Raw genomic sequence first — 16,881 nt, forward strand, 5'->3', positions numbered from 1 at the left:
AGGGCGGCCATGACCTTGACTCAGTAGTGTTCTCAAGGCCTGGATTCCAGTAATTGCTATGAGGTCACACAAGATAGGACACAGAGCCTATTGCTCTTCCCTCAAGACTGTGGATTCCCTGCAGGGAGTATCATCCTCAGGGAAGGGTGTCCAGAAGACTATGAAGAAACATGCAGCTGAGGACCAGGGTAGGGAGCCAGGAGAGGCTCTTCTAACCCCACTGGACACTGAGGCCACAGGGGAATCTGCCAAGTCTGCTCCAAGAAGACTGTTGCCAGCCTGGCTGTGCCTTATCAGCTGTTCCCATGCTGATGAAAAGCAAAGGCTAAGAAAATTCTTCGTATGTGGGGGGCCCAGGGAGGGGAAGACAGCTACACACACAGCTGTGAGACCTTCGTTGTTCCTGTATGATGAAATGACAGTAATTATACCTCAGATTTCAGCAGAGCATTTATACAGCTGAAACTGGTTTTTGCGTGGTTTTTACATGTGTGTGTTTATATGTTGCCTTGTTCAGTTTACAAAGTGTCGTCACATGATATGCGATTGTATGCCCCTCATCTTTCTTGCACACATACAATAATAAGCGCCCTGTGGGACAGTCAGGATGGGTAATTTTGCCCATTTTACAGATTAGGAAGTAGAGGCACATGAACTCTTAGGTAATGTGCCTAAATTAGACAGGCTGAGCTTTGTTCTCTAGATCCATGGACAACGCTCTTTCCCACGTATGCGCGTATACACACACACACACACACACACACACACACACACATGCACACACAGTTTCATGGATAGGCAACTAGCATTTGAATAACTCTGTTCTTAACGAAGATAGTGACCTTGGAAACTGTCAGTGCAAGCGTCATTTAGAGCAAGGGTACAGGGAGGTGGGGCCAGGGGTGGCTGAAAGGATGAGGGGAATAGCAGCTGGATGGCAGGCATGGTACCCAAGGCTACTTCTGTTCACGCTAAACCAGCACTGGACAAACATCTGTTAAACAGGGTACACAGGCTATTGTGCCCATAGCCTCCCCCATACTCATGGAACCCACTGGTCACAACCTGCCATAGGCAGCACTTGACCTCTGGGTCATGTACTGCTTCTCTGTGGCTGACTAGGTCATGGAGGGAGGAGTGATCCAGGGACACCTAAGGTCATGGGCTATCAAGGATATTCTCTCTACACAAAACTACCTGAAACACAGCAAGACTCATCCCAATAGGGAGAGACATAGGAAGCCATCCAGTTACAAGATATGGGGGCTCACCCTGTGTGGCAATTTACATAGGCTTTACGGCACTAACTCCAAATAGTTCTTACTCTGTCCACCCGTGGTAGAGATTTAACAACCAACCCCAGCCTTCCTTTGGTAGGTAGGAGACTGACCTTTGCCTCACCCGCAAATCCAAGTCTGGAGCCAACCTCTGCCCTCACCCTTTCCACTGCTGCCACTAGCCATGGCCAGGAAAGGGAGTATGCGGGGCCCCCCAGGGACACCCAGGTGCTTGAACGTCCTCAGCTATTTTGCTGAGGATGAGTCCTGCAGGCTACCTAGCCAGGAAATAGAAGGGAGAAGTGGTGTCCCCTGTCCTGGCCATCTATCAGTCTTTCTTATTGGTACAAAGTCTAAACCAGTTGGCTTGGCCAGAACTGCAGCTCATTAACACAACTGCTCGGTACAAGACCTAATGGTCTGTTTTGGGGTCGGGGCAGAGGAAGGAAGGTGAGAGCAATGCAGAAAAAAAGAAAGGTCTAATGTTTATTAAGCACCAACTATGCTCTGGCTACTTTACATGCATTATCTCCTTTAAGCTCATTTTACAGCTAGAGAAAGTGAAGCTCAGAGAGGCCCAAAGTTATATACATGTCAAGCAAGTGCAGAGCCAGGATATGAATGAAATGTGAAATTTCTACCACACCAGTGAGTTACAGTCCTTTTTATTTTCCTACAAAACTCCAGTATACAAAATGCTCTGGCTGAAAGAATTGGGGCCGGGGCTGGTGGGGAGTTTGACATCTGCCCATTGGCCCTCCCTCTCTCTACCTCCAGCCATTCCCTGAGGCTCCACCCCACATCCCTGGAAACCTCTATGGGCTCCAGGTGGACCAGGGCCCTCCCAGATCATCAGATGTGCAAAAAAACACCCTGGGAGGCCTTGGAGTCGTACCTGCAGTGAGGGATTTGCTCAGGACTCTGGTAATGCAGACAAAACCATTCCTGAGGCCACATTCCCATTGCAGGCATCCCAGTTGGCTCCCTGGAAAGAAGCACTCCAGCTGCCCAGAAGTGTTTGCTCCTCAAGAGCTACTCCCAGCCCTTTACACTCTTCTCTCTAAGACCACAGTGCCTCCTTCCTACAACCCTTACTGAAACGCCACACACGACGGGAGCGGCCTCAACACCACACATGACGGGAGCGGCTAGGGCTCTTTCCCTAATCTCTCAGAGGCCACAACCCCCCCCTAAGCTGAACGTTGACAAACCAGGAGGAAGAAAAAAGCATTTTGCCTCACATCATCCCCCCTTCTCACCAGCAGCTGCTTCTCCACCTACTGACCACAGCCTTAAACACCCAGCTTCTGCTATTGTAGGGGTGCACTCACCAGAAGGTCTATGTTGGCCCTATCTCCACAGCTGATGTGCTCCTCTCTTCATCCTCTTCTTCTTACAGCACAAAAGAGACAACCCACACCCCATGTTTGGTCTGCCTTAGGGTGTCTCTGCCCATTGCCACCCATCCTACGCCAATAGCAAGTTCCAGGGCTGCCTTGCCAGATGAAGAATGCAGTGCTGAGCCCCTGCAGGCTTAAAACTCAGAGGCAAGAGAGACACCTTACCAAAAACACAGTCCTTCTCTCAGCTCCTGCCCTACCCCCATTTCATGCAAGGAAAAAGCCACCGTTTGGCTGCTACCGAGGCTGAGATCAAGAAGCTACTCACAGAGGGCGAGGCTCTTGACCTGGCTAGGTGAGGATGCAAATCTGAATGCAAATTACATGCAAATCCAGGGCCTGTCCTTGGGTTCCCAGCACCCTGCCATCTCTGCTGCCTATGGCTCACCCTATTCAGGCACCTGGGTGCTGGCCAGACTGTACCAGGCTAGGGGCTGAAAAAGCACTTCAGGAGTTCTTCCTCTTGACTGCTTCAAATGTCCTCAAGAAACACCTGGGAGGAAAGAATATCCCAGCCTGGCATCTGAACCCACTCCCCCCAAAATGCTCTCATTATCCACACTCTCTTTAACTCTTCCACATAGAATATCATCCTTCACCAGGCTCAGCAGGGGACCAAGTAAGTCACACGGATGGAATTCCTGAAGACACAGAGAAGGTAAGGGGGACATGGGGTCTGCACCCCTCTGTCAAATGCCAACCGCCCATGAGATGCTCTGGGCAGACTCCCACCCTGTGTCTGGAGGCTCCCAGCCTGTTCGTTTGGCGTCTTGCTTCTTTAGCAAAACATCACTGGGCCAAACCCCCATTGCCTGCCCACCTCCTCCCATCCCTCAATCTAAGAAAAATAAGCCCTTCCAGCCAGTCTCCTGGGATCTGTTCAACTTAAGCGCTGCCTTTGGGTCAACTGCTTACTTGCTTTTTGTTTCTAATTGAGCTTCCCTATTCTGCTGCAGAAAAATATTAAGGTAGCTGACTTTGATGCCTCAAAATATGAAGCATCTGAAAGGTTCATCGGGCATCATGGCAGTTCCATTCTCTCCCATGTAATTCTAGTAGCGAGAGCCTCTCTGCCCACCTGCCCCTCTCCGATGCTTACTGGTCCTTCACCCGCTTCCCCTAAGTTGTGTTTGCCATCTCAAGATTTTAAAACATATTCCCCCAGCGCCCCCTCCCCCTTTTAATTAGACACTGAACAGAGTGTTAGAGATTTTCTTAATGGCTTGACGAAGGCTTTTAATTTGGTCTTCTCAAGAGAGAAGAACCATGCGTCCCCATCTGAGAGGTTGGGGTGGGAAATGAAAAAATCAATGCAACCCATTATTTTGGCTTTTAGAAAACAGGAATTTTAGTGCCGGGGAAGCTTGTTCTTTTACACAGTAAAAATGCAAATGCAGGCAACACAGATGCTGGCACGCTGGATGTAACAACAGAGAGAGCCTCGCTGGGGTTCATCTGGCTGCCCAAACCTGGATTTGTTTTGGCAGTAATAAGGCAGTTATTGGAGACTTGATAACCGATTATTAAAACACCTTCCCAGTTCAGTTCTGGGGAATCAGTCTGAGCTTAGGCTTCATCAAAAAAAGGTATTTTGAGAGGAATGGAAATAACAGAAGCTTAAAACACATTCAATAACTGCTTAATTCCATCCAGAGGACGAGCCATCTCATCTTGTTTTCTCCTCCTCTCTCTCTGCCTCCTCCCGCTCCTCACAGATGGACGTACAAATTATTGCAGGAGGATATTGTTTTCTGTAACAGGCTTGAACATTCACATTTACATTTTCCTTGGTGCCGCGGGGGTGACTGGCAACGGGAGAGAAAAATACACCAGACCTCATCTTCCCTGCTCTCACCACATCACATCTTCCCCCAGCAGCCTCCGTTACCGGCCCCCACCCCACCACCGCCATGCCACCCCAAGCAGAACAGGCCCCAGGGACCAGCCTGGCACCTAAGACCCAATTAAAACATGAAGGAAAAGAAAGGCCTGTCTGGAGAGTCGCCTTGGCGCCCAGCACAGATGCTGGAGCCGCTGAATGGCAGAGGCGCCAGGGCTCTGCAGACCAAAAGGCCACTTAGGTGCTGCCTCACCTGGCACCTGCAGCCCACCTACAGGCCCAAGGTCAGTGGCAACTTCCTTCTCAAGCTGGAAAGGATTTTGCCCCTCAAGCTCTCCTGTTGCCTTTTGGACCTTTCTCCACCCCCACCTCCATCTGCTCCCTCCCTATCAAATAGCTTGAGCTTCATTTATTAATGCCCAGCTTCTGGAAAGGGGAGGGGAGAGTCCTTCAGGTATATTTGCTAAGGGACCTCCACCCCTGGGGAATGGGCTGCTCTGAAAGAGGTTCTCCAGAAAGGGGGTGTGGGTGGAGGTTGAGGACAAAGCTGGGCAAGAGTGTGGCTGCAGCTCTTGCCTGTGCTTTCTCTCCGGACAAAATGGAAAAGGCTTGGGGTGGGGAGGGTGGAAAGAACTAGTGAGAAAGCTGCCGCTCCTCACCTTATGTATTTTTAATATTAATGTAATTAAAGCTGCAAGCCGAGCCAGCCTGCGGGGGCAGAGGGAGGCAGGAAGAGCCTGGGGAGAGGGAGACTTGGTTTGTGTGTGCTGGAGGGGGGTGGGCCGGTGTTGAACGCCAGGCAGGTTTCTTGCTCCGCTAAAGTGGGCTGAGAGGGTGCTGTGCGAGGGGTGGGGCGAGTGGTTATTCAACCTACACCAGATTTGGTGTGTCGCCCAGTGGCCCCACCGGGTCTGAGAAACTCACCTACTTTGTCTACTCTTCAGAAGCCACCCCCCACCCCACCCCCACCCTCCGCCTCCTACCCGATCTCTAGGCAAGCCTCAGCAATATCTTGGCCTTCAGTCTAGCTTTGACTGGGTGGTATTTACAAATAAAATAAGGGTCACCCTCCTCCCCCAAAGCCAGGAGATACTGCAGTCTGCTCCGGCAGGTTGCAGATTCCAGACCCCTGGGGCGTAGGCACTGAAGGACAGGACCCCTCCGGAAGCGCCAACCCTCTGCTGGATTGCCCTTCCCCTACCGCCTACGGGTCAAGAGTTGCAGCTCCAACCCGGCCACCACCTGGGCAAAGGGGGCAGAAGCCACCCCCAGGGCGCGAAGGAGAAAAGTTAGAGGACTGAACTGGTAAAGCTGAGCTTGTACGAGCGTGTGTGCTCCGCCGCGCAAGGGCGCGGAGTTCGGCCGCCTCGTCTCCCGCCATCTGCGCTCGCCGGGCACGTCCTCAGCGATAGCCTAAAAGCCCGACCGCCAGGGACTGCCTGATTTTGACTTGGTGTCTAGGTGACTGTGGTCGGAAATACCTGCCCCCTTCCAACTCCTAGTCTCGGCTACTTCGAGGATCAGGTACGCTGCGCCCCAGCAGCACGTCTGGACATGCCGGACACCTGGACCCACCCCTAGCAACGCCTTCTTTCTGGGGAAAGCGACACGCCCCCACCCCCGACCGAAGACCTGTCCCCAAGACCAGGCGCCAAAGCGGAGAATCTCGCACCTTGGGGCGTACAGCCGGAGGTGGCCAAGGCGGCGCAGCGAAGCCGGGGCTAGTGCCGAGGGCAGGGGGTGGGGTGAGGTGAGGTTAGCGGAAGGCGACCTCTGGGTTTAGAGAACAAACTTGCTATCCGAGGGACCCCCACCTTTTCCCGCCCTGCTCTAGCCAAGGCGTGAATAAGCTCCATGCCGTGCGGCGCTGGGGGTCTGGGGCGGCGGAGGGGCGCACAGTGGCTGAGAAGGAGTAAACCGCCGAGTCCGAGGCCGGGTTAAGCGAGGACTCCCAGGTGAACACTCATGGCCTGAGGACCCCTCGACTCGGAGGGCACCCCGGGGTCCCAGTGCTACCAAACGCAGGAGGCGGGCAAGGGGCTGAGCATGGGTCGGGGGGCAGAACTGCGGCCCGGCAAGGAGCTGAGAGATGAGAGGTTCATGCACCATCACCCCGACATCCGCTTGCCCCAAAACGGTAGGCGCGGGTGGCTGGCGGAGCGGTCCAGGGTGGACTCTCACCTGGCCCCTCTCCGGGTGCTTGCCGGATCCCTGCTGTGTCCCACCCGGAGCCAGGCACCGAGGCTGGTCCCCTGGACACCTGGAGCTATCCTGGCACCCCGCCTGGGCGCCAGCCGCGCGCTCCCCCGCAGGCCGCCTCCTCCGCCCTGCCGCCCGCGAGGGTCTCACCTTTGTGTAAAGAGTCCAGGAGCAGGAGGAAAGTTACCAGCCACATGCCATAAAGAGGCCCTATTCTCCGGGGAGGTGGTCCTGTGGCCGGCCGTGCGGCAGCGCCTCTCCCCCGCTCAGCGCGCTCGCAGCCGCCCGCACTCCGCGCCCGCTCTCTCTGCTCCTCAACCGAGCGCTCGGCGGCAGCGGCTCCTCCCTCCTCCGCTCCCTAGCTCCTGTCATCCGCAGGGCTGGGCTAGGCGGCCGCTCTCCCCGCCCCCCCGCAGCACCCCGGGTGGTGAGCGCCGCGCAAGCCGCGAGCCCAGACGGCCTCCAGCCCTATAAGCTCAGGCACAGGGACGGGGACCCGTACCATACGGCCCTGACTGGGGTTCGCCGTCTGGGAGGCCAGGGGTCCCTGCCACCCACTGGCTCCGAGCCTTTGGTCGCATACAGACATGTGTCATATGTGTGCCAAGAGCCCGCCATGCTCAGGCCAAGGACGCCCAGTGTCTCCTGACTCAGCCACCAAGGCGAATGCTTCCTGCCCTTTTCAGGCTCAGTTTACCCCCTTGGGTGAGGGAGCATGGATGCTCCGAATAAAATCCAGACTAAGATTCTTTAGTGCCTCTTCGTGCTATCCCCACCTCGAAGTTCAAAGCTGCATGCCCTTCCAACCCCTAGTTACTTCTGCAAGTCGGCCTCCTAGAGAGCCCCAGCTGAATCCAGCCTCCCCCAGCACTGTCCCTCAGCACTTGGCACATTGGGATAATTTAGACATGATCTGCAATAAATAAATCAATGTCTTCCTCCTTTATCTTCACCTATCCTTCCCTCTTCCCCTAGCTTTCTCATCCAGGAAAAATTGGCTTCTTCCTTATACCAACCTGCATAAAGTTGCCATGGAATTGAACAGGGCTTGAGCGAGGGTACCTTCTCAGTCATAAAATGAATGTTGAGCATCTGCTGTGTGCCAGACACCAAGTTAGGCACTGAGACAAAAGCTGGCGGTGTCAGGTGAGCTGTGAAAAAGTTGATATGGTTCAAAAGCCTTTATGCCATAATTCCAAAGTAAGGGCCCATGCAGGATCCAGAGAAGGGGTCCACAGCAGCCCTGAGAATGGAATCAGACAGGACTGGACCTCCTCTCATAAAGAGGCCACATTGATGTGCCCTGGCTGTTTGGCTCGGCACACTTTGACCTGGTTCTCTGAGGTATGCAGGGAGAAGGGAGCCTGAAGGAGGAAGGAAGGCAGAGAGGGCTCTGTTTAGCTCCATTAGACAGAAGAAGAAAATTTACTTCCCCAAAATGTCTTGCTCAAGATCAGATGGGAGAACTAGACTCCTCATTCCCAGGTTTTGCTAAGATATCCCCAGAAATTTTACTTAAACATTTTAAAGCGTGCTTTAACTTTTTAAAATATATTAAAATGTAACATAAAATTTACCATTTTAACTGTTTTCAAGTATACTATTCGGCAGCATTTAGTCCATTTATAATGTTGTGGAACCATCACCACTATCCCTTTCCAGAACCTTTTCATCATCCAAACAGAAACTCTGTACGCATTGAACCGGAACGCCCCATTCCCCACTCCCCCCCAATCTCTGGTAACCTTTAATCTATTTTTCTGTCTCTATTAATTTGTCTATTCTAGGTACCCCATATAAATGGAATCATACAATATTTGTCCTTTTGTGTCTGGTTTATTTCAGTTAGCTAATGCCTTCAGGGTTCAAACATGTTGCAACATGTGTCAGAATTTCATTCCTTTTCATAGCTGAATAATATTCCATTGTATGTATAGACCACATTTTGTTTATCTATTCATTTTATGAATGGACGCTTATTTCCACTTTTTGGTTGTTGTAAATAATGCTGCTATGAACATGGATGTACAAATATCTCTTCCTTCGAGACCCTGCCTTCAATACTTTGGATATATTCCAAGAGGTGGAATTGCTGGATCATATAATGTATATTTTTAACTTTTTGAGGAACTTCCAGGCTCATTTGCTCCTTTTGCATAGTGCTTTAAGAGTTTAAAAGGGCACCCACCTACAATTGCTCCCTGTATCCTCACAATATGTTTTGAAGCTTCATCACCCCCTTTTAAAACAGAAGAGAAAATTGTGGTTTAGCTTGTTCAAGGTCACCCAGTTTGTATCACAAGCAAGACTAGAACCCAGGTGTCCTGGCTCCGGAGTAGAGCTGCTTGCTCTATCCTGTGCTGCCTCCACTTCATGATGCTAAGTCACCACTTTTGAAGTGAATGCTTTTTCACTAGCTGTTTTGTCCTCTGTAAACTCAGGCATAGAACAGAGATATGAGGCAGAGGGCAATAAGTATTTGAGATGACCCAGCACAACACTCTGCTTTACAGTTGAGGAAACTGAGGACCAGAGTGAGGAAGTGATGGACTTGCCCTGGGCCATGCAGGCAGTGACAGAGCCCAGAAGTTGGCAGTTTTTTGGCTTAGCTCCCTTCCTTCACCACCCCCAGTCTCCTGGGCTCATTCTTCCCTCATGTCCCTTCCCTTCTAAAGGAGAAGACTGTCACCGAGAGGAAGCCAGTTATTTAAAACTAAGCCTATTGACACAGAGCACCTGGTGAGGCCATGCCTAAAATAAACTGCTAAGTCAGACAGGATGAAAGGGGCTGCTGTCTGCTGGGGACAGCCTTGAGCGGGCCTAGGGGTATCAGCCCAGCTGCTTGTGCCCCACATACTGGAAGGAGAGAGGAGGACTCTTCTTTATTTCCCTGAAGTACATCCTACAACCTCAGTGGCCCTCTTATGCTGGTTACACCTGCAGGCCTGTAAGGACCACAATACTGAGTATATAGGACTAAGTGTTATCTGAAGGGTAAGGTCATTCATGATGTCAGTGACTACGGACTGGCCATTCCCTGAAGAGGTGTGTGTATGGGAACAGGGCACAAGCATGTGCGGAGGGCAGACTCAGGGACTCTCTCTAGCACAGGGAGCCTTTATAATGCCATGGCTTTGGAGTCAGATAAAGCAGAGATCTCAGTCAAACTGCCACTTACTAGCAGCTATGTACTCTCAGGGCATTTATGTGTGCCAAGCCCTGGTTCCTTCACTTGTAAAGTGAGGACAGCCCCAGCATCTACCTTGAGAGCTATTGTGAGGATTAAATAAGACAAGCCCAAAGGCTGGCACATTGTAAGCCCAGGTGAATGTACCACTAGTGTTCCTGGCTTTGCTCAAAGAACTTGACCTGTAGGGAAGAGGATAAGACTGTCTCTACTGAGAGGATGTTGGGATGACAGCCCACACTCCATGCTGTAGCAAGGCCGGAGATAAAGAGTTGGCAGTTTAAGCAAGAAGCCATAGAAACAGGGAAGGAAGGCATGCTTGAGGCTGAGAGAGCATAGGGAGATCACCGGCAAGGGAAGGACCTAAAACAGACAGTCCTTATATATTTTGTATATTCCATTTTCTAAGTTTTGTCCCTCCTCAGTATTTAGAAAAATTTCTTTGAAAATGACAGTCTGGCTGTTCAGAAGTCTTCTCTTAACTGGTGTTTACAGGGAAAGCTAACCCTACAGGGGAACCCCAAGGGAAAGTGGACCTTGGAGGAAGAGAGCGGGCTTGTTTCACCCATGCCCACTCTGAACCCTGATGTTCCCCTCCCACAGCTGACATTCGGGAGGGGCTATCATTTTTATTTTGATAAAAGGGACAATTTCTTCATAGTCCCAAATTGGATGGAAGCCCTCACACCCACTCACAAATATATGCACACCAAAGTGAGAACAAACACAGTTGCCAGGCAAACAGTCATGTGTACAAGTAAACATAAACACTTAATGACAAGCACACCTGCACTCGAATACAATTTGAATACAATCCAAAAATTCTGCATTGGCACCTATGCACACGTCCTAACACTTTTTAAAAAGCCCCAAATTTGTGGGATTCATTTCTAGGAAGGACACACCATCCATTTAAAAACTGATTAATTTCAATATTTTATTGCATCAGAATGCTGGATGATGATGTAGCTGGTGTGTGTGTGTGTGTGTGTGTGTGTGTGTGTGTGTGTGTGTGTGTGTGTGTTACTATGTCAGTTGAAGCGGCTATATGAAGGCCCTGGGAGTGAACCCTCTCCAATTCAGGTTAATCATGGATATTTGGGGGTATTATTTTGCCATGTTATATTAGGACTAGAGCCATCATGAGAAACAACAGATGTTTTTTATTGTTTAACTCAAACAACAGCTTCTATATTTTAGATACTTTTCTTCAAAAAACAAAGGCATATGATTATTTTAGCAAAGCCTTCACATGTGCTCTGAAATTCTTTTAACAACTTCAGTATAAATATGGTTTTCATAAAAGAAATCAATAGTGAACCAGGTCAGTGTTAAAAACTTAACATTTGGGGTTATATAGCTAATTTGGGATTGACCTTCTTAGTACTTATTCATTGATTGGGGGAAAAACAAAAAGATTTCTCTGTCTTTTTTTTTTCAATTTGTAATTTATTTTAATGTTATAGAAAGAGTCCTGAACTACAAATCAGATACCCTGGATTCCAGTCTCACCTTTGCCACCTTAACCAATTGTGTGATCTTGGACAAGTCACTTTACCTTTCTCAGTTTCCTCGCCAGTAAAATGAGAGAGCGAGCTAGAATGATGACCGAAGCCCCTTCCTAACACTGGAGATGAAGTGAGCACAAACAAATATGTTCATGTATTACCTCATGTAGGGTGTGTTTGGGTGTATATGTGTGCATCCCCACAAACCTATGCATGTTCTGTAATGCAGGCAAAGAAACAGAATACAAATTTTCATGCACAGATACCCAGAAGCAGATATAAAAAACTCACACAAAATAAAACAGATTTTGAATCAAATGCATGCACATATATCTAAAATACTTCCATCTTCTTGAGACAGAATGAATCATTACAATTCACAGACTATGGTGCCTATCTAAAAGAATAGTACGTGCCATTAAATTACCCAAGCTCTCCTTAAACCAAAATTCTACACGCTTAGCCCAGAGGGTATCTAGGCATGTTTCACTGCTTATCCTCTCAAAATTTTGGATTGTTACATCATGGTTCTAAGTTCACTGGAACAAAGGACGCGAAGCCCTGAGGCTCCTCCCCGACAGATGAGGTCTCAGGCCACTGTCTCAGCAGGGTTGATCTGGGGCTGGGGAAGCCTCTAGGGAGGCTGAAGTCCCCTCAATAACATGGCCTCTCTCCTATGTTCTCTCTTAGCTCATAACTCTGAGAAGCCAACCCAGAGAGGTTCTGTGAAGTCCAAATTCTGTGGAGCTGAAGCTCCCTGGGTCGGGGCAGGTGGGGGGAATCCAAACAAAGAGAAAGAAAAAAAAAACTCCTTGAGTGGGAGCTAACTTTGCTGGCTTCCCAAGTTATCCTGCAGATCTTCTGACTCATGAGACTCTCACAAATGTGTTCACCAAATTGTGGTTAAGTATCTCCTATCTGGAAAGTTTCCATGCTGGTTTCCACTCCTTTCTCAAGTGCACAGTACCCTTCTCTACTTGTGTAAGCCTTCCCATGCAGCAGGGCTAGTCGGGCACCCACAGCTTTCTCGAACCATCCCTGACCAGCCCTCCTAGGGGATCTGCCTGCCCTGGACATCAACTTGGCCTTTGGCTCTCATCCCTTTGTTTATATCCCTGTGGCTATTTATTTACATACACATCTACTCGCCTCCTTTTCTAGACACTAGGTTCCTAACTCTTTCTGTTTGTACCTGTAGAGCCTAGCCTGGTCGTCCTTGCACTAAGGGCATTCATTAAATGTTGATTTAATGACTGGACGAGCTCATTCTTACAGGGATGCAAATACCTGATTACAACTTTACAGGTCATGCTTTCCAGAGGTATGTCATTTAACTGAAATCAAAGTCTTAAGCTTTGCAGTTCTCACATTAGAGTTTCTGGCCTGGAAGTGTAAGTACTTGGCAGGACATCAGAGCCTGCAGGAATGCTGACCCTAAAGCTGCAGTCTTGGCAGATACCTGCTCAGTCGGCACCATCGTCTTCATTGTTGTCATCGTCACACAGAGCTTTTGGGATCCGAAGGCTTCATATTTTCTTTAATTTCTGATCCTCACCAAAAATAGATCAGGCTGGAATTGTTTTGTTATACAGATGAAGAAACTGAAGCTGAGAAGTATGTGATGTGCCCAGGAGCAGATCTACATGAAGTTAATACAGCTTAAGCTTCAGGGGACTGTAGAGCCCAGCAGTGTGTTCACATGGTCAGGTATTATTGGTAATCTAGTAGAATGCTATGGTTTAACTGCAATTGATTAAGACTGCTCCTCCTTCCTACTCCCGTGGGTCTGCTGTGCATATGGGGGTCTGACTCAAGACCCCCACAAAGTGAGTGAGGCTCCATTTGACCTGGGAGCGGGGAGATCGATGTATGTGGTTCACAGGCACTATTATGTAGCTGTCTCAGTGTAGGGTCGGCATGCATGAATACTAGCTCCCACTGGGCTGACTCACTTGGCTTTGTGACACGTGTTGCAGGGCCAGAAGTTGTTTTACACAATGCCATCATGGCCTGAGGTGCCTACACCAGAGGTGTGTGTGTAGCAGAGGAAAACGCAGCTTCAAAATGTATGGAGCCAGAAGCTAGTCTGTGTAAAATTGTGAGCAGAAGTAATGTAAAAAAAAAAAAAAAATTATAGAGGTGTGTCAGAAGTTAGTTAACGCAAATATTATGTTATCTGTCCAGCATTTGTGACATTTGTGGTATTTGTGAGTTTTTTCAAGATTTAGAATTTGTTACAATTTCTTCTTTTCAACCTAAACAAATAATCACATTTGTACCTAATTTTAACTCATAATTTTGTACTGTTTTCCTTAAAGAGTTCCCTCCAAATGGTCTAAGCTTTTAGTCCTACAAAAGCTGAATCCACCCCAGGAACTTGCCTCGAATCACATGTGGTGGCTGAGGTGGGTCCAGAACCAGGTTTTCTGGATTCGGCCCCAGGCTCTTCCCACCACAGTCCCTTGCCTCAGAGATATAAGTCAATGTATAATTTATATACCTGTACAGTGCTATGCACACAGAAGTTACTTGAAAATGCCATAGCTTCCTAAAGAGAGCCCTGCGCCATGAAGTGGAAGTCAAAGCCTGGGCCTGCAGTAGTGGCCTTGACATGGATGATGACAGTCCTCTTCCTAGGAAATCTGGCCATTTCACCATGGTCCCAATCTGTCAGTCCACCAACTCAAGGATCTCAGGTATAGAAGACAGCTTAGTGCGGCCCTAATCCCCTCTACACTCTCTCTGTGTGACAACATCCCTCCTGTCACCGTGATGGGGGCCACTAGCATGGAGGACTAAGATGCTCTTCAAAGTCCAGGAGTCGTAGAAGATACCAGTAAGCTCTCTAGCCACTCTGAGCAGGGAGTGTGCCTGCTGAAGGTCAAATTCACAGAGCCAGGGTGTCATAGCAATAGGTGGAGTGCTGTTTGGGACAGTGAAGGTAAACAAGAAGGTGTGGGGACAGAGGGGGTTATTAGCAGCTCCACTTGGCCAGGGGGCCAGTGGTACCCTAGAGCCCACGTCACCAACCCATCTTGCACCCACAGGCTCTGCCTACACCACCAGACAGGTGTTAATACAATCTCTGGTTAAAATGCTTCCAAGGACAAAGGGCTCCCTACCCACTCAGAAGTTCGTACTAATTTTATTGTCTATGATCATGCATACTCTTTCCTTTATTGAACCCCATCTGCCTTAGCCCTCTGGAGTTCATAGGATGTGCCCAACCTCTGCCAGATGACAGCTTTTCCAATATTTGAGAACAGCCAACACAGGCCCCAGGCTGTCCATTTGCCAGGCTAAATATCCCAGTTCTTTCAACATCTTTTCTGACATAATTTCCAGACCCTTCATTCTGCTGGTTTCCCTTTTCACACATACTCAACTTTAACAACATCTTTCTTAGAAACAGAATGGACCCAACACTCCAGATGAGGTCTGAGCAGCCCCAAGGACAGAAACTATCACCCCTTGATAGGCATCTGACCTTCTCTTACTGTTGCCCAAGACTTTATTGGCTTTTGGGGGCTGACGTTCCACTAAAGATGGGCCTCCTTCCTGTGACTGACAGCTGAGTTGGCCTCCTCAGCCCTGTGATCCCGCGGTAGATTATTGGGGAAGGGAACGTGATTAGACACATTGTTTATTGAAGGCTGGGAGCTGAAATACTGCCTGGGTCAAATGGTGCCACTTACACACTCCGGGGAAGACTGTATGACCTCTGAAGTCCTCAGCTGAGAATGCAGGAATGAGAAGCAGAGTTCCCAATTTCAGGCCACGACGGCGCTGAAAGCTTAGTATCTTTCCCAAGCATGATTTTATTTTAAACAAATCCAGCTAAAAAGGTAAAAAAATCTAATACTGCATTTCCCAAGTGTTTCATGAGAAGGAAATAAGTGATAGGCCAAAACTGATACATGGTCAAATAGATCTGGAAAACACTGGAATGACCAAAGGTAATAAGTTTCTTTCACTGCAGGACTTTCCAGAGCCTTTAAAATTCTAATGGGCACCTGGAACCTCCAAGCAGTAGATACAGTGTGAGGCATCTGGGGATCCATGTCCTACTTCTCCAAGGCTTAAACTTGGTCCTTTCACTAGCCGCTAGCCACATTCCACTCCAAGAAAGCACATGTTGGTTTTTTTCATTCTTTCAGCAAGTTTGTGCCCAGTTCTTGTGCAAGAAGCGACCAGCATTCCCATGTTCCCAGAAACTCCACCATAGTGTACCTGCCCTGAAGGTCTTGCTCTCAGTGGGGAAAGAGACAAAGAGCAACAGAGAGAGGTCCTTCTGCTGAGTCAAAAGGTCAGAGTGGGAAGAAACCTGGCGGGCATCTACCGTAAGTACCATGTGTCACAGAGGAGGAACAGTGGCCAGGCAAAGAACGTCCCAGGTCGCAAGGCCCAAGGGTCAGCAACATGGCTTAGATTCAGGGTTCTTGGCCGCCTGTGCCTGCGCTCCATCCACTGTGGCATTCATGGCACACGTTGTGTTGTCCTCTGTCTCTGGCCCACCGGCTGGGTATGCCCTGCTCACCATTCCGTCCTCGGAAGCCAGGAAGGTGCCATGCCAAAGGTAGGCTCTCAGTAAATATCTGTCGAATGAAGCTACAGTGATGATGGGGTTAAATGACTTTTAAGGATTCACCTAGGGCTGAGATTTCATGAGGCTTTGGAGAGAGCTGCTTAAGCTCAGAGAAAGATGTGGTCAGAAAAATCCAAGGCAGGGTGTGCCTGGGCTTATGTGACAGGCAGACCCTGCATAGGCAGAGCAAGAAGGAAAAAGACATTCCAGGTATCAAGAGAAGGGCCTTCCTGCTTGGTTTTAAGAAAGCCTGGCTCCATGGTGGGCATCTACCCATCTGAGACATCCACACGCCTGGCACGAAGCTGCTCAAAGCTGTGTCTTCTAAGACTCATCTAGCTGTTAGAACCTTGCAGCTGAACTGAATTGCCCAATTGTTTGTCTGAATCAGCCTAAGTAGCTGCTTTTTTTTTTTTTTCTTTTTTGGCAAATTATAACTGAGCCATGAACTCCCAATAATAGTGATTATAACTGAGCACTTGCTATGGGCCCAGCACTATGCTATGAACTTTAGTTGCAGAATCTCAGCCCTCAAGACCAGTATAATTATTGCCACTTTACAGATAACGAAACTGAGGCATAGAGAAATTAAATAACTCGTCCAGCTCACACAGCTAGTAAGCATCAGACGATCAAGCTTTGAGCTGCGCGGTCTGACTTTCAGAGTCTTCATTCTTTTTATTGTGATTGGTGGTGGTGGTAGTGTTTCTGCTGTCACAGTTTTAGAAAGGTTTTCATATGGAAAATTTCAGACATATCAAAAGTAGAGAAAATAGTATAAAGGATTGCCACACACCCATTTTCCAGCCGCAACAACTGTTGACTTGAGGCCAATCTTGTTTCATCTCCATTCTTGTACTTCTCCCACTCTGCATCACCAAGGAC

The 16,881-nt window shown here is 48.9% G+C and overlaps 1 protein-coding gene across 1 annotated transcript in view; it reads right to left on the reverse strand.

Annotated features, from left to right (window-relative positions):
• Positions 1–7,100, reverse strand: part of DSCAML1 (DS cell adhesion molecule like 1) — a 324,128-nt gene extending 317,028 nt beyond the window's left edge. The window contains exon 1 of the mRNA XM_039888022.1: positions 6,867–7,100. Within this exon, the coding sequence (XP_039743956.1) occupies positions 6,867–6,912 (46 nt within the window). The 5' untranslated portion in view covers positions 6,913–7,100. The remainder of the gene's footprint in view (positions 1–6,866) is intronic.
• Between the last annotated feature and the right edge of the window lie 9,781 nt (positions 7,101–16,881).

The sequence above is a fragment of the Pteropus medius genome, unplaced genomic scaffold (assembly GCF_902729225.1).
Source record: "Pteropus medius unplaced genomic scaffold, Ma_sr-lr_union100, whole genome shotgun sequence".
In the NCBI taxonomy this organism is placed as follows: Eukaryota; Metazoa; Chordata; class Mammalia; order Chiroptera; family Pteropodidae; genus Pteropus; species Pteropus medius.